Source organism: Cnephaeus nilssonii, assembly GCF_951640355.1.
Source record: "Cnephaeus nilssonii genome assembly, chromosome: 21".
Classification (NCBI taxonomy): Eukaryota; Metazoa; Chordata; class Mammalia; order Chiroptera; family Vespertilionidae; genus Cnephaeus; species Cnephaeus nilssonii.
Window position 1 is genome coordinate 34,325,364 of NC_137092.1, and position 23,167 is coordinate 34,348,530.

Here is a 23,167-nt window from a genome sequence, read left to right on the forward strand (position 1 = left end):
CTTTGCAGAGAAAAGCAACACTGGTGAGGACCGAGAAAACAGGCAGTGTGCTCACAGGAGTGGAGTGCAGGCGACAGCCTAACACAGTGATGGGCAACCTTTTGAGCTTGGTGTGTCAAACTTCGCCAAAAAACTAAGCATAACTCGGGTAGTGTGTCACTTTGAGGAAGAAACTAACTCCAAGACTCTAGTTGCAAATGTTTCATCCTCAGGAGCAGCAAACGCTTCAATCTCGGCATGCGGCCGCGTGTCATCAGAAATGGCTACGCGTGTCAGTGCTGACACGCGTGTCATAGGTTCGCCATCACTGGCCTAAAAGAACCCTCATGTAGCTACGCCATGAAGCCCTTTTCGGTCAGCCTGGGGCTGGGCAGGCTTCTGAGACAGCACATGAAAACACAGTTCACTGGCCCGATGGTCCTGAAGATTTCTACTTCATTTTTATTGCTCCAATTTGGAACGACATTATTTTTAGTACCCTTTTCTTGTCTCGCATGCCAAGAAGGTCAGGGGCAGGTGTTATGCCTGAGGCTTGGCGTGCCCGCTGCTGGCACAGAGATGGGGATTTCCCTGGCTGGTCCCAGGGCCATCAAGCTTGGCTGACATCCCTGGAGCGCCACCGAGGCCCTGTCCAGGGAGGCGCCGACTGGCCAGGCAAGAGGAGATGGGACAAGTGCAGGCACGGAACCAGAGAGGCTTCGTGCTCTGACCTGAGACCCCTTCCTTGAATTTTTCAGTGGTGTCGGCACAAAGCAGAGAAAATCTGGTGGGGAGGCGGGGAGTGTGTTCTACGTGTGCTTTAACCAGAGGCAAAGTCAACCTTCTACTTTCCACATCCAAAGAAAACACTCGCAGGAAGGCTCTCCAGCAAGCGGCATGTTAGGATCGGCACCAAGAACTTTAAATAATTAAAGTTGTAAGACGCTGGAACTGATGACAGGTTCCTCCTGCTAGTGTTAAGGTAGGGCCAGTGTTCCTCTAGCAGTACGCCTCATGGAATGCAGGGATGGGAAGAACCTATGGAATGAAGGGATGGGAAGGGCCTTATGGAATGAAGGGATGGAATGCAGGGATGGAATGCAGGGATGGGAAGGACCTATGGAAGGGATGGGAAGGACCTACGGAATGGAGGGATGAGAAGAAACACATGGAATGAAGGAGTGGGATGGACTTATGGAATGGAGAGATGGGAAGAATCAATGGAATGAAGGGATAGGAAGGGCCTTATGGAATGAAGGGATGGAATGCAGGGATGGGAAGGATCACATGGAATGGAGGAGTGGGACGGACTTATGGAATGAAGGGATGGAATGAAGGGATGGAATGCAGGGATGGAATGGAGGGATGGGAAGGACCTATGGAATGGAGAGATGGGAAGGACCTATGGAATGGAGAGATGGGAAGGACCTATGGAATGGAGAGATGGGAAGGGCCTATGGAATGCAGGGATGGGAAGGGCCTATGGAATGGAGAGATGGGAAGGACCTATGGAATGGAGAGATGGGAAGGGCCTATGGAATGCAGGGATGGGAAGGGCCTATGGAATGCAGGGATGGGAAGGGCCTATGGAATGGAGGGATGGGAAGGATCACACGGAATGGAGGAATGGGAAGGACCTATGGAATGGAGAGATGGGAAGGGCCTATGGAATGCAGGGATGGGAAGGATCACACGGAATGGAGGAATGGGAAGGACCTATGGAATGGAGAGATGGGAAGGGCCTATGGAATGGAGGGATGGGAAGGATCTATGGAATGGAGGGATGGGAAGGATCACACGGAATGGAGGAGTGGGAAGGACCTTATGGAATGGAGGGATGTGAAGGACCTATGGAATGGAGGGATGGGAAGGATCACATGGAATTGAGGAGTGGGAAGGACTTATGGAACAGAGAGATGGGAAGGACCTATGGAAGGGATGGGAAGGACCTATGGAATGGAGAGATGGGAAGGATCACATGGAATGGAGGAGTGGGAAGGACTTATGGAATGGAGGGATGGGAAGGATCTATGGAATGGAGGGATGGGAAGGATCACATGGAATGGAGGAGTGGGAAGGACCTATGGAATGGAGAGATGGGAAGGACCTATGGAATGGAGAGATGGGAAGGATCACATGGAATGGAGGAGTGGGAAGGACTTATGGAATGGAGGGATGGGAAGGATCACATGGAATGGAGGAGTGGGAAGGACCTATGGAATGGAGAGATGGGAAGGACCTATGGAATGGAGAGATGGGAAGGATCACATGGAATGGAGGAGTGGGAAGGACTTATGGAATGGAGGGATGGGAAGGACCTATGGAATGCAGGGATGGGAAGGATCACATGGAATGGAGGAGTGGGAAGGACCTATGGAATGGAGGGATGGGAAGGATCACATGGAATGGAGGGATGGGAAGGACCTATGGAATGGAGGGATGGGAAGGATCACATGGAATGGAGGAGTGGGAAGGACCTATGGAATGGAGGGATGGGAAGGACCTATGGAATGGAGAGATGGGAAGGACCTATGGAATGGAGAGATGGGAAGGGCCTATGGAATGCAGGGATGGGAAGGGCCTATGGAATGCAGGGATGGGAAGGGCCTATGGAATGCAGGGATGGGAAGGGCCTATGGAATGGAGGGATGGGAAGGATCACACGGAATGGAGGAATGGGAAGGACCTATGGAATGGAGAGATGGGAAGGGCCTATGGAATGCAGGGATGGGAAGGATCACACGGAATGGAGGAATGGGAAGGACCTATGGAATGGAGAGATGGGAAGGGCCTATGGAATGGAGGGATGGGAAGGATCTATGGAATGGAGGGATGGGAAGGATCACACGGAATGGAGGAGTGGGAAGGACCTTATGGAATGGAGGGATGTGAAGGACCTATGGAATGGAGGGATGGGAAGGATCACATGGAATTGAGGAGTGGGAAGGACTTATGGAACAGAGAGATGGGAAGGACCTATGGAAGGGATGGGAAGGACCTATGGAATGGAGAGATGGGAAGGATCACATGGAATGGAGGAGTGGGAAGGACTTATGGAATGGAGGGATGGGAAGGATCTATGGAATGGAGGGATGGGAAGGATCACATGGAATGGAGGAGTGGGAAGGACCTATGGAATGGAGAGATGGGAAGGATCACATGGAATGGAGGAGTGGGAAGGACTTATGGAATGGAGGGATGGGAAGGATCACATGGAATGGAGGAGTGGGAAGGACCTATGGAATGGAGAGATGGGAAGGACCTATGGAATGGAGAGATGGGAAGGATCACATGGAATGGAGGAGTGGGAAGGACTTATGGAATGGAGGGATGGGAAGGACCTATGGAATGCAGGGATGGGAAGGATCACATGGAATGGAGGAGTGGGAAGGACCTATGGAATGGAGGGATGGGAAGGATCACATGGAATGGAGGGATGGGAAGGACCTATGGAATGGAGGGATGGGAAGGATCACATGGAATGGAGGAGTGGGAAGGACCTATGGAATGGAGGGATGGGAAGGATCACATGGAATGGAGGGATGGGAAGGATCTATGGAATGGAGGGATGGGAAGGATCACATGGAATGGAGGAGTGGGAAGGACCTATGGAATGGAGGGATGGGAAGGACTCTTTAACGCCTTTCCCAGCCTGAGGTCATTTGGGTCTTCCTATTCTGGACCAGGTTCTGAAAGGACAAGGCCTACGTTTGTCCCAGTCACTCGCTGAGTGAAGAGGATCAAGAAGAGCACTTGACAAGGAGTCCAAGAGGGATGTCAGTCTTGGCTCTGCCCGACCAGATATGTGGCCTGACGAGGTCCTCCTTACCCTACGGGCCTCAGTGTCTCCATCTGCGAGATGAGGCACTAAACCAGGTCATGACGCTCTGCGAGAAGCAGGCTGTGCGTGTCCTGGTGCACGCCCGGTGCTGTGCATTCGGGGATGACAGGGGTAGAGGTTGGCCCCACTTCCGGGGTCAGATCCCAACAGGAATAAAGGAGCAACTGGCCTCACAGTCACCAGCCCTACAGGGTGCCCCTTCCTGCCTCTTCCAGGGCTGAGACAGAAAACCTCTGGGCTGGAAGGCAAGCGATGGAGGCTCTCACCTCGGGTCCACCGTGAACTTGCTGTGTGACCTTGGACGAACCCCTCAGCCCTGGAGACTCCGATAGCTTAGACTGGAGTGACTGTGTGTGCATGTGGGCTGCCCCTCTGAGCACCCAGGGGGGTTTCCACACAAGCTGCCAGGAGCCCTGTTTGGACACGCATAACCCTGGGAAACGCCAGCATAACCCTGGGAAACGCCACCTAACTGCGGCCAGCCGAGGGAGAAGCCCGCGAGAGCACGCCCCAGCCCCCGAAACTGCACCTGGCGTGACTCAAACCTCCCTGCCCCTCCAGCTGAGGCACGCGCCCCAGGAAGCTGAAAGGAGAGAACACGCGAGGCCTGTTCCCACGTTCTCTCTGGCTGTCTCTCCACCTCCCCACCTCCCTCCAAGGGGCTGGGGAGAGGCCCGGGGAACTCGGGGAGGCTGCTGTGCCTGCTCCCAGGTGGTGGTGCCCAGCCCGGCCCAGAGCAGCAGCCAGGCCTGCCCACGGCCCCGCTAGGCCAGGCCAGTCCAGAGACGCAGGTTGTTCTGACAGCTATTTATAGACGCGTTAGCCTCTGCTCTCCCCCTTGGGGGCCTCAGTCTCTCAGCGACAGGGAAACACAAATGCCTTTCCTTGGAGACAGGAAAAGAAATTCCCTTAGGAGCTCAGATGTGATCTCTTTGGGCAGGAAAAAAAGCATAGTTAGGGGTCAGACTGGGGTCAGAGTCTGGCCCATCGCTTTGAAACCCTGTCCAGAAGTGCTCGGAGGGAGAAGGGAGCTGAAAATATTGTGAAAGGTGGAAAAACACTCAGCCGGAGGAAAGGCTAAAACATTTGGCTGCAGCTCACCCAGCCCCTCGGTCAGCCACACACACCCTTGCGCTCCTTCAGCTGGGGCCAGCCCAGCGCCTCCAGCTCACCCTGCAGAGGGGAGAGGGGCCTGTCCTCCCCCCCTCCCTCCCTGAGCAGGGCCGCGCTGGATGCCAGCCTGGTGCTCAGGAAGACGGACCCTGACGGCGGCTCTGAATCTCCAGTCGGGATTCCTCTCACGCTGTAGTCAGGCAGAGGCGAGGGATACGGAGGGGCCATGCCCACCGCACGCACATTAGGAAGCATCAAGGCCCGAGTTTCAACAAAAGGACTTTCTGAGAAGGGAGTCCTGCCCTCCGAGGGCTCACAGGAGGGAAGCACGAGGCAGGGAGATGCTCAGAGGCCCCTGTGCAATGAACGGATCAAGAACCAGACCAGGAAGAGCTGAGGTGGGCGCCAAACCCAAGGTGCATTTTCAGGGGTGCGGCTAGGAAGGGGAGCTTTGTGGGGGGGGGGGGGCGGTGAAGAGGGAAGGCTGTTTGGTCCAAGGAACAAGTCATCCCCCGGCCCAGCATATTTTCTTGTAAGGTAGTTCTACTTCTCCCAAGAAATACCAGAAACAGCTGCCTTTTCATCCGCCACGCGAAAGAAACCCCAGCTTTGCGGTGTGCCTGCCCCCTTCCCCCCAATCATGCGCAAAGCCCACATTCTAGGACCCAGGGCTCACAGCCTGGCTGGTAGTAAGTGCGGCAGCTGAACTTTGTTTAAAAACAGGAACCATCCCCCACTGCTCCCCCCCCCCCCCCCCACGGGCAGCAGCAAAGCTCTGGAGCAACGCTCTGAACCCCGGGCGCACGCACGTCAGAATGACCTGGGCAGCTTTTCAAGGTCCTGCTGCCCAGGCTGCGTTCCAGGCCAATTCAATCCGACTCTCCGATACCCCCATTTCCTAAAGCTCCCCAGGCAGTTCCGGGCGCAGCTAGGATTGAGAATCACTGGTCTAAAGACCCCAGACAGCTGGAGTGCCTGTATGTGTGTGTGTGTGTGGGGGGGGGGGCGAGGAGGGATCCACACCATCAGGCAAGAACCCCAAAAGAGAGGACACCTTTCTGCAGCCATGTTGTTCTGCATAAGCCCCCCCCACCACCACCCCGCCTGCAGCCTACCCACCCCGGCCCCCATCCCTCCAGAACAAGCCCTGCTCTCCAGCCTCGTGAGGGGTGCCCACAGAACAGGCACGGGGTCGAGGGGCCAGTGTCAGGGGGCTCCTTCGAACACGAAAATCAAAACCTCTCCTTCGGTTCCCGGGTGTCCCCTCACAATGGAAAGGCCCGTTTGTTTGATGCGTGGACCCAGCACATTGGGGGCCTCCAGGCAGGATGAATGATTAACCAAGGAGGCCTCAGAGCCGGGCCTGGGGGAGCTCTGGGTTCATTCTACACACACAGGACTGACTGCTCCGTGGATGAGGAGCCTGCTCATGCCTGTGACACGGACCAGCTCACTCTGGTCTACAAACAGCCCCTTTGAGGGCACCTCTCCAGGGACCTGGCTGAGCGCCCCTCCTATAAGAATAAAACAGGTAGCCACGCAGAGCTCTGTCACCCTCCACCAGGTCTGTGGCCGTTCGCTGGCTGTGCGGCCACTGGGCCGGGGGGGGGGGGGGAGGGGGGATTCAGGTGTGCTGGGTGTGGAGGGGCTGACAGTTTTAGGGAGCACAGAGAACCCCATTAGGAAACTCATGCAAACCCCTTTAGGTTCCTTCCAAGCCACCCAGGAAGTTAAAATGGTGGCAGGACAGCCACCTAAGAAAGAAGTTTCCGTGCGCTTCTGAGAACACCCTGGACCTCCTGAGAACACCCTGGACCTCGGCCAAGTTGCTGGACCGCGTCTTAAGGTGGTTTCTGGCCATTCACACCGGGGAAGCCTCAACCTATGGAAGTTTATCCTCCGGAGGGACTGGCCGAGGTCCCCTCTCTACCTAGAGCTTCAAAGCGCGGGTTTGGGGGGAAATGACAAAAGAAAGAAAAGAAAAAAAGAAACAGTTGCCCGTCCCTCTCCCAGCTCCAGGTGAGCATGTGGCCAAACCCCGAGGCAAGCGCTGTCCCCAAACTCTGGAGAGCCATTTTGGAAAGGTCTAGGGACAGGAAATGCTGAACAGAGCCTTAGAAAGAGAACCTCTTTTGCTGATGGTCGGGGGGGGGGGTGGGGGGGGGGCCTCTCTGGAACCAACCTCTGGTCTGCCCAGCCGAGTTCCGGAGGGTCCCCAGGCAGCTGCCCACCCGCTCTGGTAGCACAGGGCTTGGCCCCGTTTCCTGGGAGCAACGCTGCCCTCCTGGACCACAGAGGGCCCCCCCCCCCGACACCGCCCCACCCCGCCCAGGAAAGTCTCCCGCATCCGCGTCCGAGTGAGTTTACCTTCGCAGAATGCTTGCCCTGCACGTTCTTGAAGAAGGTGGTCTTGGCCGTGAAGAAGCAGTCCTCCAGCTCCTCCTCCAGGCTGCAGGACCCGCCGCTCATGCTGCTGTCCACCGTCATCTAGCCGAGCGCGGACCGGACCCGGACCCGCAGCGCATCGGCTGGGCCGCCTGCGGATGCGCCCGGGGATGCGGCGGCGCCCGGAGCCGAAGCCCCTCCCCGGCTCTGCGGCGCGAGCTCGGAGCCCGCGGGCCGCTCAGGTACCCGCTGCCTGGGTACCTGCCCCCGGACCCGCGTGGCTCCGGCGGCGGGGGAACCTGCTCCCTGCAAACACGGGTCCGACCTGCCGCGCTCGCCGGCTCACCTGGCCTCTGCGGTTTCACGTCCTGGGCGCCCGCTGCCTCCCGCCGCCTGGAGCGCAGAGCGCCATCGCGACACCTCCCCCGCCCGCCTCCCTGCGCCTTTCCTGCCCGGGGACGGCCGGGGCGCTTCTGAAGCCACTTCCTCTCGCAAGGTTCCTCAAAGCGGCGCCCCTCCCTCCCCTGCGCCTCTCCACCCACTCGGCGCCACGGGACCCCGGTGCCAGTGGACTTAGGGCACCACGGGTCGGATTAAGGATGCAAAGGAGAAACAGACCAGGATGGGCCCGAGGGGGGGAAATTCCCTCTGTCCTCTCTTCAGCCTCCCGCAGACAGCTCACTCTCATCACCTGTGACTCCCGTTCACTGTGTGGAAGGTGCTATAAGGTCAGCCGTCCCTCCTCCTTCCCCCTCCCCCTCCCACCCCGCCCTCTCATTCCCTACCCACTGGGTGCAGAAGCCTAGTCCATCAGAGGAGTTAGAAGACACTGGAGAAGAAGGAAATCGATATTTGGCCTGGCTGGAGAGCAGCAATGTTTTTACTTGGAAATGCCAGAAGACACGGGGGGGGGGGGGGGGGGAGAGACAAGCTTATGCAAATCACATGCAAAGTTATGGCAACCTGGAGAGAAGCCGCCCTTCCCCGCCAGGGAACTTGACCTCTGAGAGCCTCAGGGTACTGAAGGAGCCGGCCGACAACACCCCGTTATTTGTGCATTTCCCTGACACTCCGGCCGAGAGGGGTTTTTGCCAGATCTTGTCCTTACCACCATGGACAGCTCATTTACATTTCCCCATCCGCCTGGGTGCAGGACACCTTCCTTGGCCGGGGCTGAATCCTTCACAGCAATTAGTGCACCCCAAGCACTAACCCCTCTCCCACCTCCGCACCCCGCACACACATACAACTCCCCAGACCACGTTTGTACACAGTAGTTATAGCTGCCAGTGTTCACACAAGGGCTGCATGTGCCAGGTAATTTACATGCAGCTCGTCATTTAACTTTCCCAACAGCCTGGAGGTAGAGATGATGATTCCCATTTTATGGATGAGGGAACTGAGGCTCAGGGTTACACGGCAGGACACATGTGCTGGGACAGACCGAGGTCTGTGCTATTCTAGGGCCTATGCTCTCAGCCACGGCGATGTAGTCTTTCAGCAGAGGTGGGACTGCTTCGATGCGTACCCTGCCATCTTTCCATCCAGTGCGGCCCGGAGTCCCGGAAAAAGAAGGCAAAGCTTTCCGAGCCTGGCGATGCTGGGGGCACTGTGCCCACGGGGTCTGATGGCCTGTGGACCCTGGGAGCCCCAGAGAGCGCCTGAGAGGGGTCACCAGGCCCCTCTCCAAGTCCGTGTGGCTTTTCCTGCAGCTCTGAAACAGTGCGGTCCTGGGCACAAGTTGAGCAGAGGGCTAGACTCAGCCCCGACACCAAACTGCCAACTCCATTTTAAGCTCTGGTTACTTTTCTAAGGAACCTGCTCCCTCCTCCACCTTAGCCAAATCTGTCTGTGCTCCAGGAGGTTTCAAACTGCAGCCCAATTTGGCTCCATCCTCCCACACAGTCTTTCTCCCAGAAGGCTGTGAGGCCTGGCAGGCACGAGCTGGAGAGAGCCGAGAGCCAGCACCTAGCTGCTGGCCGCCTGGGCTCAGAAGGCCCTCCATACCAGGGGCCGCCTCCCGGGACAGGGAGGTAATGAGGGAGGCAGAGAGCAGAAGTGGGGGGCCGAGGTGAGCTACGGGCTGATTGAGGGGAAGAGCTGACATTAATGGGGTTGAAAGTAGGTTCTGGCTTTGTCTGGAGCAATCTTTACTTCAAATGAGTATTTTAGAAACTTTTTTTTTTTTTTTTTTTGCGGGGGTTTCCCCAGAGACAATGGTTCAGCCGAAGAGGCTGGTATTGGCTTTGGCAGTACCTCCAAGTCCAATGCCAACATGAGGAATCCTGCAAAGAGGGGCTCGGCATGATCCCGGCCATCACTGGTGGCCTACCTGCTTTGGCCAGCCAGCGAAGAAACACACTCTTCCTTTGTAAAAGGGACTTCTTGCTCCGTGGGAATCCAATACTTAAGGGAAAAAACAGGCCCAGAGTCTCTGTGGCCACACTGTGTCCTTGGAGTCACGCACAGCTCCTGCAGCGTCACGCATCCGAATGCGCAATCTTAAAATACAGCGAGCACCTTGTTTTAAACAGCAGGACAGAGCGCCCGGGAGTCGGCACGGGCCTCCCCCTGTGAGCCGCGCACCAGAAAGCCAGAGGCCACCAGGAAAAGCTCTAAGTGACACTGTGTTCTCTTCGGTGTCGCTCGGGGCCGTCACAAATATTATGAAATCTTGATGTCTCAACAGGGCTTTTCACAGCCCTTTTACCAGCCATTACTTCACTCAGGTTGCTCTGTAACTTTGAGAGCAGTGATTAGCCCCTTTTCACAGGTGAGGAAACTGAGGGAGCCGCATGTTCCATCACAGCTCACACCTTTCAGAGCCTCTTAACGCCTTGGTAGTGTGTCTCGGGCCCACGCCACCTGTCGATGAATCTTGGTTCAGAGAATCTAGGCTCCTGGAAAAAGTCAGCAAAACAGACTGTGCTGGTGAGGACCCCGGGATAGAAGAAATCCGCGTGCGCATATATAATGCCATAAGCTGGCCAGCCTCCAGGAGGAAAACCCAGGCTGAAACCCCAGGGTCCCAAAGAGAGAAGACTGGATTCCTGTCAGTGCCCAGTGGCCTCTTCCCTGTGAATAACCAGCAGCAGTGATAACCTGGCCGGGGGGGCGGGGGGCGCGGGGCGGTCAGGGGGGTGAAGGGGGCACAGAGAGCCTCCTTTTAAGCACCTGGAGGTGAACACACAAAGGATGGGAACCGGCTGTCCTTGTCCCTGGGCCCAGGAAGAGGGGTCTGCACCTCAAGAGGTGCATCCAGAACCCTAAATCCACGGCACCGTGCTGGGGTTCAGGGCCCCCACTGAAATGGTGAGTGGGTGACTTCCCCGTCCCAAAGTGTCAGATGATGAAAAGCATGACGTTAAGCTTTCTTCCTTCTCCAGTGCACCCTGACAGGTGGCCGGATCCCACCCGTGGTTCTTTTTGCTCCAGAAAAGCTGTGACGTAAGACAAAGTCGGAAGCCGGTTCCCTAGTCCCAGCTCCGCCTCCAGCGTGAGCAAGCTGGGACCTCAGGTTTCCTCCTCTGCCCACTCGAGGGGTGTCAGAGAGGGAGAGCAGCATTCAGGGGCTGAACACCGGGGTGAGGTGCCACCACACCCTTGAAACGTATTTTTTAAATCATGAGTCGCCCTGCGTGCAGGGAGTGTACTAATGACCTTTTAACTGAATCCCCACAACAAACCGATGAGGAAGCTACCGTTATTATCTCTGTTTCGCAGAGAGGGAGGCAGATGAAGTCACCTCTATATAGCGATGGTGCATGTATGGTGGAGCCGAACCAACCCAGCTGGTCTGGTGCAGAACCCGGGCCCCGGAACACCGGAGTCCACGTGAAATCACAGCCCTCCGCAAACAAGTCAGGACCTGCTTCCTCGGTCCGTCTGTGCCCGTCTCCCCTTTAGCTCCCCGGGGTTTTCTAGAGTTCATCCAAAGACTGTCTTCCTCCCCTACGAGCCCATGTCTCCAGGGGCCCGAGTCTCCTCCGTGCCGCCGATGGCATCCACCACACCCACAGACTCATGTCTCAGATCCTTTGTCTCCAGGCAGCTCCAGGTGGGCACCTGCTCCCTGAGCACCCAGCCCTCCCCCTGCAGCCTCGCTCTTCTCTGCCGCACTTCCACCTGCTCCTTCCCCCAGGTCTCTCCCAGCTCCAGGAACGCCACGGCCTACATTACTGCAAAGCCTTCCAGTAGTTTCCCTGTTCCCATCTGTGCCTCCTCCGAACTCCAAGTTGCCCTTCTAGACCAAGATCTGATCACCGTTGTGATAACATAAAACCTCCTAGTCCGTTATCAACTAATAATTATTGAGTAACTACTATGTGTCAAGATCTAGTTGCTTATTCTTTCACACATTCATTTAACAAATCTTTACTGAGCACCTTCTACATGGCAAGCACTAGCCTCGGGGTTCAAGTTCAGGCTCAAATACGGCATAGTCCCCGCCTTCTCATAATGCGCAGTCTAGGAGGACATGAAATAAGAAATTATCATTAGACGCACCGAACTCTTACACATTTCATGATCTCAATCCTCACAGCCCTGCAAGAAGGTAATTTACAGAAGAGTACACTGAGGTTCAGAGTGGTCACACAGCAAGTAAACGGTAGAATCAGACTGCAAACGCAGAGCCTCCGTTTCTGACAGTTTTCCATTATAACTGCTGTCCTTCCTCCAGGGACATCCCATAGTCTGAGTGGGTCCTTCAATGCCGAGTCAACAGTTCACACTCATCTCCAGCCACAATCAAGGTTCCCTCGATTCACTTTCCCAGCAGCCACCCTGCCTTCTTGTGGTTTGGTTCTTGCCTGTCAATATCCTCCTCCTATGTCCTCCTGACTTCCTGACCTGTATTTGCCAATAACCGCTACCCCTCCCACACCTTCCCATGCCTCTCCGAAGCCACCTTTCCCAGGTGTCCTCTCTCTGGGTTGCATCTTAAGAATGCCACCTCCTGCCCTGACCGGTTTGGCTCAGTGGATAGAGCATTGGCCTGCGGACTGAAGGGTCCCAGGTTCGATTCCGGTCAAGGGCATGTACCTTGGTTGCCGGCACATCCCCGGTGGGAGGTGTGCAGGAGGCAGCTGATTGGTGTTTCTCTCTCATCGATGTTTCTAACTCTCTATTCCTCTCTGTAAAAAAATCAATAAAAAATATATATTTTTAAAAAAGAATGCTACCTCCCACCCTGAGAAGAGCATTTGACAGCACGAACCGACAGTGCACAGGGGAGAGCTCAATTTCTCTCCAGACGGCTTATAAGAGGTGAGTGGCTGCACACCGTTCAGGTTAGACTCACAGAGGGTTCGCTTTCTCGGGGGTTCTAGCCCACACTGCACTTCTCTTGCTTGGCTGCCAGGCTAACCGCTTCGATTGGGCACTGAGAGACACCACGGCAGTTACATGAGCCAAGGCCCTGAAGAGCTCCGGCGGGTCTGAGTCAGGCCCAAGGAGTCTGCCTCCCCATTGTTCTCCTTTAGGAAGAGCAGCACAAAGCGTTGTCTGATCACCACCACGTCCCTCAGGGCCCCGCTCCAGGCAAGGCCAGTCCCCTGATGGCCAGGGCGGTGTGGTCACAGTGGGAACAGGTCTTGTACTCCTACACATAGACAGAGGGCTCTATGGACTCCTCAGAGCCGCAGGCCTGACCTGGCCCAGCCAGAGGTCATCTCGGGCAGCCTATTGCTTCCAGGATAGAAGCAGTGGCTGGGGCTGTGAGGAGCACAGAGAAATGTCACCGGTGCTGAAGGATTTCTAGAGAAATAAATACCAGAGCTCTGTCCCTCCTCAGAGCCAGGATCTTAAATAGTTCCTGTTTGGGATGCCTTTCAGCTCTGCCTGGACAGAAATGGGCTGCCGTGGGTCAGCCTGAGCTGCTCTGATAGGCTTTGGGGCAGCTCCTGGGAGAGGCCAACTGTCTTCTGAAGCCAAACCCTGACAGCTTTGGCCAGCACCTCTGGCTTCTAGAGCATGGAGGGGAATCTGTGGAGAGTGGAGTGGCTGTCCCAGGTGTAGCCATAGCTGAGAGAGAGGCTGGGGACTGGCTCCTGCCTTTGGCACATGTAGGTGGGCTGGCAGTGGATGAGATAAAATGGAATCATCCTACCTAATAATAGACAAATATGCAAATTGACCGCACCTTCGCTACGCCCAAGCCACGCCCATCAACCAAGCCACGCCCACCAACCAATCAGGACGAATATTCAAATTACCCCAACAAAGGTGGCGGCTAATTTGCATATCAAGACTGCATAGAAAGAAGCCAAGAGATGCTGAAGGGAGCAAAGCTGCTGAGAAGCAAGCAAGCAGGGGGTCGGGGAGGAGAAGGGAGGAGCGGAGGCAGGGCCAGGGGAGAAGGAAGGAGAGCGGGGCGGGCTGGCGGAGAAGGCGGGCTGGGGGACAAGGGAGGAGCGGAGGCAGGGCTGGGGGAGAAGGAAGGAGAGCGGGGGGGTGGGGGGGCTGGCGGAGAAGGCGGGCCGGGGGACAAGGGAGGAGCGGAGAAGGCGGGCCGGGGGACAAGGGAGGAGCGGAGGCGGGGCGGGCTGGCGGAGAAGGCGGGCCGGGGGACAAGGGAGGAGCGGAGGCGGGGCGGGGTAGAGTGCAGCAGGAAACCCTATTGCAGGATTTTTCCTGCAACGGGAACGATAGTAAAATATATTTATTAATCCAAAAGAAGACAAAAAAAATGAAAAAGGGAACAAAGAACAGATAGGACAAATAGAAAACAAATAGTAAGATGACAGACTTAAATCTACTTGTGTCAATAATCACATTAAATGTAAATGATCTAAATAACCCAATTAAAGGGCAGAGATTATCTGACTGGATTAAAGAAAAAAAGATCTAACTATCTGCTGTCTATAAGAAATGACCTTTAGCCCCGACCGGTTTGGCTCAGTGGATAGAGTGTCGGCCTGTGGACTCAAGGGTCCCAGGTTCGATTCCAGTCAAGGGCATGTCCCTTGGTTGCGGGCACATCCCCAGTGGGGGGTGTGCAGGAGGCAGCTGATTGATGTTTCTCTCTCATCAATGTTTCTAACTCTCTCTCCCTCTCCCTTCCTCTCTGTAAAAACATCAATAAAAATATATATATTAAAAAAAAAGAAAAAAGAAATGACCTTTAAATATAAAGATACAAATAGCCTAAAAGTAAAAGGATGAATAAAGAAATACCATCCTAATGGTAATCAAAAGAAAGCTGGAGTAGCTACATTGATATCAGACAAAGTAGATTTCAGAGCAAAGAATATAACCAGGGATAAGAAGGTTATTTTGTCTTGTAAAGGGGTTAATTAACAAGATGAAATAATCATCCTAAATTCTTATGCACTGAATAATGGAGCTTCAAAATACAGGAAGATAGAACTATATGGAGAAATTGGAAAATCCACGATTAAAGTTGGAGATTTCAACATGCCTCAATAATTGATAAACAAGTGGAGCACATGCTATGCCTCAGTGAATAGCAGCTACTGTTGTTATCAACCGCAATCCAACTTGATAGACATTCATGGAGCATTTCAGAGGGGCCCCAGGCCCCAGAATCCCCTGAGGTGTGCAGGTATCTATCTAGAGGGGTTGTTAGGAAGAGGGAGAGGCGAAGACCCTCAGGAGGGACAGACCTGCTCTTTCTCCCCCCAACTTCTCTTCTTGTCCCCAGCTCCCCCTTGTGGTAGTTCAGGGTTCAGCACATGGCCACTGGGCTGAAGACTGGGGCTGAACTGGCCCCAGGTGCTTCCCAGAGCCCAAGTGCAGAGGCAGTGGCAACACTGGGGAGGGAGCGAGGGGCAGGGTGCCAGGAAACTCAGCTCTACAAGCCAGCTGAGTCACCGCTCAGCGGCTGCAGGGGCTGAGGGAGATGGTTCCAGAGGGGCCCTGCTAAGGAATGACAGCAGCTTCATGGGGGTGGGCGGGGGGGGGGGGGGTGCAGGCAGAAAGGCAGCAGCAACCGGTCAGGCTGAGACCAGCAGGCCGGGCTGATCAACCTGGAAGCTTTGGAAGCCATCTGTCCCTTTGGTGAATGGGAACAGAGTCGGGGTCTTTCTATCAATGGAGTGGAGTAATAACTTGGGCTGCAAAGGAGGAGATAATCGTTGAGTCGTGTAGTTAGAAGTGCCCACCCAAACCTCAAAGGCACAGTGTCCTGGGGGTACACACAGGACAGTAACCCATCTTCCCGGTGTTCTGGAGAATTGGCAGAGCCAGCCCGTGAGGCTTCATGTGCTAATCCAGGTTTAGACAGGAGCGGAGGGCAACAGGGAGCCTCCGAGGGCTTTCACCACAGGCGTGATGTGATTTAAAAAAAAAAAAACCCAGTATGGCCATTGGAGGCAGCAGAGTGGCCCTGGATGCTCACCCCTTCCTCTGCACAGGCTGCCACCTCCGTCCCGTGGAGCCTCACAACCACCCTGCCTACTGTCCCACTTCTCAGAGGGGACACCTGAGGCTGCGACACGGGGAGGTTTGTCCTGGGTCACACACCAATGACCTCGTCTACACAGTCTGGACTAGAACCTAGCTCTTCTGTCACCTAGGCAAGGGGTCTCTCTTGTGCTTAAGAAAATATGTACCACCTTTTTGGAAAAGATTGTGCTAGAAACGCATGACAGTATCTGGTTATTCAAACAGCACGGAAGGGAACAGCAAAACTCCACCCTTTTCCACTCGCACCCTTTCCTAAGTGAAATCTCCTCCTCCGGGCATCTGCCAGACCTTCCCTGTACACACACACACACACACACACACACACACACACTAGAAATGGGTTTGTCCCGTGTGTACTTGTTCTCACTTCTCGCTATTCCCTGTTGGTACATATGGGTCCATCTCTCCTTTGGCAGCTCCCGGGTAGGAGTGTGGGGGGCTGGCATGTCCTCCCAGCCCCCTGAAGCTCTTTCCACTGCTCAGTGCCCCTCAGGCACCAGCTGCACCCCGTGCGCCCTCTGTAGGCAGGTACCGAGCTGGACTCTGCGGGCAGCGGTTCCCACTAATGGCTCTGGGGATTTCAGAACCGTGCTTGGCTCAATGAATCTGTGCAAAGGAATTTGAGGCCATCCTTAGACACATTTTTCTTTTTCATTTTAGAGATTAAGTCTTCATTTAATGTGTCAGGAAAAAATCCTAAGTCCATCAAACAGTGATTCTAGGCTTTTCAAAGTCCCTTTAACACAAGCTCAGGTTGAGTAAGTCTATTCAAAGGGAAACACTGGGTACATAACAGCAGAGGTGGGACATGGGTATGGCCAGGACCCTAAGTGGAAAGGGCCCGCGTGAGGTCTGGGAACTGTTGTGGGAGGGGCTGGGCTTGGCGGCGGGGCCCCGGGAGTCTGGTTCCTGAGGCTGCTCCCGGGCTCTGGAGGGCCCGGAGGAGGGGGAGGAAGTGGCCTGTCAGACATAAGGTCAATGCCTGGCTGCAGTGATTCGAGTGGAACAAAGAGTCCTTTTTCTGTCATCTGTGCATTCCATGTACCAAGAAAAACAGCACCGAAGGCCACAGGGCCAGGCCCCCCAGGATCCCCGTGGGCTGCAGCAGGTGGCAGTGAGAAGGAACAGTTTGGGGCAGGGACTCCCTCCCTTCGGGTCTGCTTTTCCAAAGGCAATGAAAGGACCGGCCCAGACCAGCAGAGGTCTCACTTCATCATGGGCACCGGGGAACCCCGAGGGTCTTTTCCATCCCGGGGGAGGCATGGTACGAGCACCCTCAGACCACCTGACGTATAAAGTATAACGTCTCTGGGGCAGGCCTCCAAAGAAAAAACAAGAGCCGCAGCCGGTTTGGCAGCGTATGGCGGCCTTCGTGTTCTCGGGGAAGCAGGCGTAACCTGCAGACGGGATCTGGGGGGACTTGAAGGGATTTGCTTGGTCAACAACGGGCGCCCAAGGGAACAGTCGGACACCACAGGTCTCGGGGATATCCAAGGACAGACGCCAAAGCACTGCTTCTGAGGCTGCCGAAAGCACAGGCGGCTCCCAGCCGCCCTCCCCGGTTCCTCTGCCCGAGAGAGACATGCACACCCCACATGGCCTTGTGAGTAGAGCTGGGGCTCGGAGTCCCCTCACCCCCACACACATGTCTGCCCCTCTTCCTCCCTCCCGCCTCCCTCATGCGTGGCAGAGAGGAGACAGAGGACCCTGCTTTCAAAGGCTGAGCCCAATGCTTACCTAGAGGATGACCTCAACAGTGACTGGGGACATGTATGAATGTGCAGGAAGAAAAAAATAAAAATGCTACCCTACAGTGGTTCTCTCAGGAGGGAGGACATTCCATGATTTTGTTTTTTTTCCTTAAAGAGCCGAGAGGAGAAATGCCACCAAGCGGAGACCCCCTAACAGCTATACGTCCCCCATGAGCTGAGCTCAGACCAAGGCCCTAGCCACCATAACCCCCCAGGAAAATGCACTCGCACATTAGGTTGGCCAGCCCAGGTGACAGTGTCAAGGTGAAAGCAAGGCCATCCTGGTATTGAACAGAAAAGCAAGCCAAGGCGGAAATCAGCACAAACCAGCTTTTCAGAAAAGGCCAGTGAGCCTGGAGCAGGGCCCGGGCTCTATTGATAGAAGGCTAGGTCCTGCCCCACTTGTGCTGAAGCACGCAGCCAGGCCGGTCCAAGGCAAACACAGCAGCCCTCCTCCGCTGAGCCACCCCCATCCCCTCACCCCAGGCCGTTTGCTGGCTGAGGGCTGTTCCCCGCCCACAGGGGACTCCTGGCTCCTTCTCTGTTTCTGTGGGCTCCTTCTACATGTCAGCGTGCTTCTGCTCTAGACACAGCCGCTTGCCAGAGGCCCCCAACAGAGACAAAGGGGGTCACTCTGCTTCCAAATACTCAGACGGGGGAGCACCTGTTCACTGCTGACTTTCTGAGGATGCGACGATGTGTATGGCAAACCCCAGGCCCTGCTCTGGGGCCTTTTGCTCACCACACCTGGCAGCTGGCTAAGCAGCTCTAGTGTTTCTCAACCTCGGCATTAGTTTTTGTTTGTTTTGTTTTGTTTTGTTTTTAGGAAGGGAGAGAGAGAAAGTGAGAAACATCCATTTGTTGTTCCACTTATTTATGCATTCATTGGTTGATTCTTGGGTATGTCCTGACCAGGACTTGAACCCGCAAGCTTGGCTTACCGGGATGATGCTCTACCCAAGTGAGCTACCTGGCCAGGGCTCCGCACTGTTGACATTTGGGGTCAGATGACTCTGCTGTAGGCACCTTTTCTGTGCACTGTAGGGGGCACAATCCCTGGCTTCTACCCACCATATGCCTGTAGCACCTTCCAGTTGTGATCATCAAAACCATCTCCAGAAACTGCCAAATGCCCCCGGGGGGGGGGTGCCAATCACCCCCTTCTGAGACCTGCTGTTTTAGAAGAAGGAATAGAGGAGACGGAAGAGGGGGGCCCAGGAAGTAGTGGGGGAAGCAGGCTCCGGGTTGGGGGATGGGTAGAATTAAGGGGAACAGAGAGAAGAGAGACTTGGAAGCTTCCAGATGGGACAGAAAATTGGGAAAGTAAAGAGTTGTTTAAATAAGATTAGGAAATGTCGCTATATGATATGCTATTAACCTCCCTTTTCCTTCTTCGAAGGAATACCTTCAGCAAAAATGTGCATCATTCACCAGGGCTTTGGGAGTCAAATCTGTGCTTTCTCCTATTTCTGCCCTCCCTGCCCCCAACCTGGATGAAGAGGTTCCAGCTAGGCACAAGGCCCTCCCAAAAGGCTGGCTGGGTTACATTCAGACCATACCATCGCAGTCACTATTCCAAAGTGTGTGGAGCATAGAATTTTAAAATACGTATTTTGATTGATTGATTTTTATTGATTTCAGAGAGGAAGGGAGAGGGAGAGATAGAAACATCAATGATGAGAGAGAATCGTTGATCAGTTGCCTCCTGCACGCCCCCCGCCCCCTCCACTGGGGATCGAGCCCAAAACCCAGGCATGTATTCTGACTGGGAATTGAACCATGACCTCCTGATTCATAGGTCAAAGCTCAAATGAGCAACACTGGTTGGGCTAAAATACATATTTTAGAACGGATTCAATATCATTTTTATGAAAACACACATCCTACTATTTGCTTTCTAGTAATGCTTTCTCAGTGGGAGAAAAAGGCATGAGGAAATAGCTGAGAGGCAGGAAACACCCGTGGGTGGATCAGATGATTGGGCATCATTGATCACGTGCATCGAGGTCCGAAAAAGCATGTGGATAGCTATTCTGGGGACTTGGGGGCCGAATCCCGGGTTCGCCGGGTTCTCTCAGATTCTCTTCAGGAAATAGGCAGCTATCCAGCACCTGAACTGTCTCTCACACACATGGGGCTTGTTTGTTTAAAGACTTGCTTCCCTGCTCTACTGCAAGCACGGCAAGGGCAGGAGTCATATCTGTTTCCCCCATCACTAAGTCCCAGGATTTCCTGGGCCTGTATGTGGTCAACATTCAAAACATATTTGTGTTTGTTTTTCCAAAACATATTTGTTAAATGAATACATGGATGGTGTCCTGGAACACTCCTTACTTCCTTGACCAGCAACCTCTGACTCAGACGTTAAGACTCAGATCAAATGCCATCTCCTTTGGGAACTCCTTTCCGATTTCCAACAGAAACAATTGCACCGTGGACTCAAAACACTTGGTTCATATTCTTATGGCAACATGCATCACAGTATATACTATTTGGTTGCATTCTGCCTCCCGTGCCAGAATGTAAGCTATCTGAGGACAAAAACTATGATGTATCGTTTATTATCCCTACTCTCACCAGTGCTTGGCACATTGTAGATCCTCAATAAACGCCTTTTCAATGCAAGAGGAAAAAAAAATAAAATAAATAAAAAGCTCTCCTGTAACCCTTCCAAATGCTAGACATCGAAGTCCAGACACATCTGGTTCAAGTGCCTTGGCCAAGTCCAGAACCAAGAGCTGCACTGGGCATCCAATTTTCTGGCCCTTTAACTCAGGTGGAAGCTATCTGCCTAGCCCCTCTGAGGTTGATCTGGCCTGGCGGGCAGCTCCACATTCCTACTGCCCCAGGGCTTTAAGGCCTCAAAGGATCTTCAAGAGCCTTCTTTGGGACCACCACCCTTCACCCATACCCACACCTCTGGCTTAAAGCCCTGGGCCAAAGCGGGCTCCGTACAGGGCACTGCAGACTTCTCTGTGTCACTGTTCCTGTTCCACACCCCTCTACCCGTCTCTTGGAAAGCACACATCCTATTTGCTTTCCAAGAGATGTATGTGTGTGATATTGAGATTTATAACAAAAATATATATTTGGTCTTTATCCCCATTTCAGGCACAGAGTTCATAAAACCCTAGGATTTTCCTGAGTGATGAGAGCAACATGTCTCTTGTCATGTTAATGAGGTGACCTTGGGACCCTACCTAAACATGGGGGCTAGGAGATTAAAAAATGGCAGTGGAGTAAGTGGATGCTACATGGACACTCTCCCAGGACCAAACTGAAAATACAACTAAAATACAGAAGAACCACCCTGAAAAATCAACTGAGGACTAGCTGGAGAGAACCCTGATAACCAAGGACAGAAAGTAGGAAGGGCAGAGGTGTGAAAGAGCTGGCAGGGCTCCCATAGACAGCAGCTGAAGTCCCGGAGAGATAGCTCAGCTGTGGGGGGTGGTTCCCACTGCGAACTCTGGGGTCTAAATACCAAGCTTGGGTCTCCAGCCCAGAGCACCAGAACTGAGAAAGATGCCCACATAACATCTGGCTGTGAAAAGCAGCAGGGTTGCTATCTCCTAGCGATAGATGTTTGAAAATGCAGGCACCCTCTTAAAGGGCCAACACAAAATTTTGAGTGAAGCCACTTATCTTGGGCTCTGACAGGGAGAGGGCAGAGTGGACTGGAGCTGTCTGAGGAGAGCCCAGGGTTGGGGGCTCTGGTGTTGGAGCTTGGAGGGCCTCCATCCCGGATACCTATGCTGAGTCATTCCCTCATGTTCTCCTCAGACGACATCGTTCTCCTCAGACGTTTGCTATCCAGGTGGTTTTTGCCTGGGGGAAGGCAGTTGACCCACCCCGTTGGAAGACCTCTTGCCTCACCCTGTGGTCAATAGCTTGAGACTAATCACCTCTGAGCGTCAATGGGACTTCAGGGAGAGGCAGGTCACTGGAGGCTTTGAGTCTTTGCCTGATCTAATCCAGGGACTGGAGCTAGGAAAAGCAGACCCTGGTGCAGCACATCTTGGTCCTTTCCAAAGGCACCCAGCCCCAGCAGAGGAAGCCATAAGCTGTGAATTGCTAATAACTCCAAACAGTATTCAAGGCCAGTCACAAACAGCGTCTGACATTGTCCTGCACTAGAGATTTGAAGTTGTAGCAGATCTACCTAATACACAGACACAAACCCAAACAGGCAGCCAAAATGGGGAGCCAAAAAAAAAAAAAAAGCCCCAAATGAAAGAATAGAATTCTCCAGAAGAGGAACTAAATGAAATCGAGATAAGAAATTTATCAGACATAGAGTTCAGAATAATGATGGCAAAGAGGCTCAATAGCATGAGAAAAGATATAGTAACTATGCAGAATGACATAGCACTAATAAAGAACACAGTGGAAGGAATACACAGTAGATTAGGAGAAGTGGATGATCGGGTCAGTGAATTAGAAGACAGGGTAGAAAAAAATCACTCAATCAGAGGAACAAAAAAAAAAAAAACAATTACAGAACAGGAGGACAGCTTAAGGGAGCTGTGGGGCAACATGAAACATAACTATATTCTCATAATAGGTATAACAGAAGGGGAAGAAAGTGAGCAAGGGCTAGAGAACATGTTTGAAGAAATAATGGCAGAAAACTTCCCTAACCTGGTGAAGGAAAAAGTCACATAAGTTCAGGAGGTAGAGTGAGTCCCAATCCAGAAGAAAAAAGGCCCATGCCCAGACACATCATAATTAAAATGCCAAAAATTAAAGACAAAGAGGGAATCTTAAAGGCAGCAAGAGAATAGCAATTTTCACCTACAAAGGAGCTCCCATAAGGCTGACACCTGATTTTTCATCAGAAACTCTACAAGCCAGAAGGGAATGGCATGAAGTATTAAAGGTAAGGAAAAACAAGGATCTGAAAGCAAGCTTACTATATCCAGCAATGCTACCATTCAAAATATATGGTGAAATAAAAGAGCTTCCCAGACAAAAAAAAAAAAAAAAAAAAAAAAAAAGAAGGCTAACAGAGTTTATCACCACCATACCAGCACTGCAAACATATATATATATATATATATATATATATATATATATATATATATACACTAAAGGGACTGCTGCAATAACAAGGAGAGAGAGAGAGAGACAGAGACAGAGAGAGAGAAAGAAATAGGCATACAGAATTAAAATGGCAATAAGTATCTATCAATAATAACCTTAAATGTAAATGGATGAAATGCTCCAATTAAAAGACATAGGGTAGCTGAATGGATAAAAACACATGAACCAATTATATACTGTCTACCAGAGACCCACCTCAGAACAAAAGACTCACACAGGATGAGAGGAAGGGATGGAAAAAAAATCTTCCATGCAAATGAAAACAACAACAACAAAAAAGTTGGGGTAGCAATAATCATATCTGACAAAATAGACTTCAAAATGAAGGACATCACAAGAGACAGTAAAGGTCACCACAAAATACTAAAGGGATCAATCCAACACGAGGATATAACCCTGGTAAACATATATGCATCCAACAGAGGAGCATCTATCTAAATATGTAAAACAGCTTCCAGAGGACTTGAACAGAGAGGTCGACAGCAATACAGTCATGGTAGGGGACTTTAACACCCCGCTGACTTCACTGGATAAATCTTCCGGACAAAAACGTAACAAGGAAACAGAG

The 23,167-nt window shown here is 53.1% G+C and overlaps 1 protein-coding gene across 2 annotated transcripts in view; it reads right to left on the reverse strand.

Annotated features, from left to right (window-relative positions):
- The window catches only part of RASSF5 (Ras association domain family member 5), a 73,379-nt gene that overhangs the window by 18,973 nt on the left and 31,239 nt on the right, over positions 1–23,167 (reverse strand). Inside the window, exon 1 of one of the 2 annotated variants that reach the window (XM_079760843.1) lies at positions 7,301–7,753. The exons of the other annotated variant lie outside the window; for it this stretch is intronic. Within the exon in view, the coding sequence (XP_079616969.1) occupies positions 7,301–7,420 (120 nt within the window). The 5' untranslated portion in view covers positions 7,421–7,753. Of the gene's footprint in view, positions 1–7,300; positions 7,754–23,167 lie in introns of those variants that run through there. 2 annotated transcript variants of the gene reach the window in all.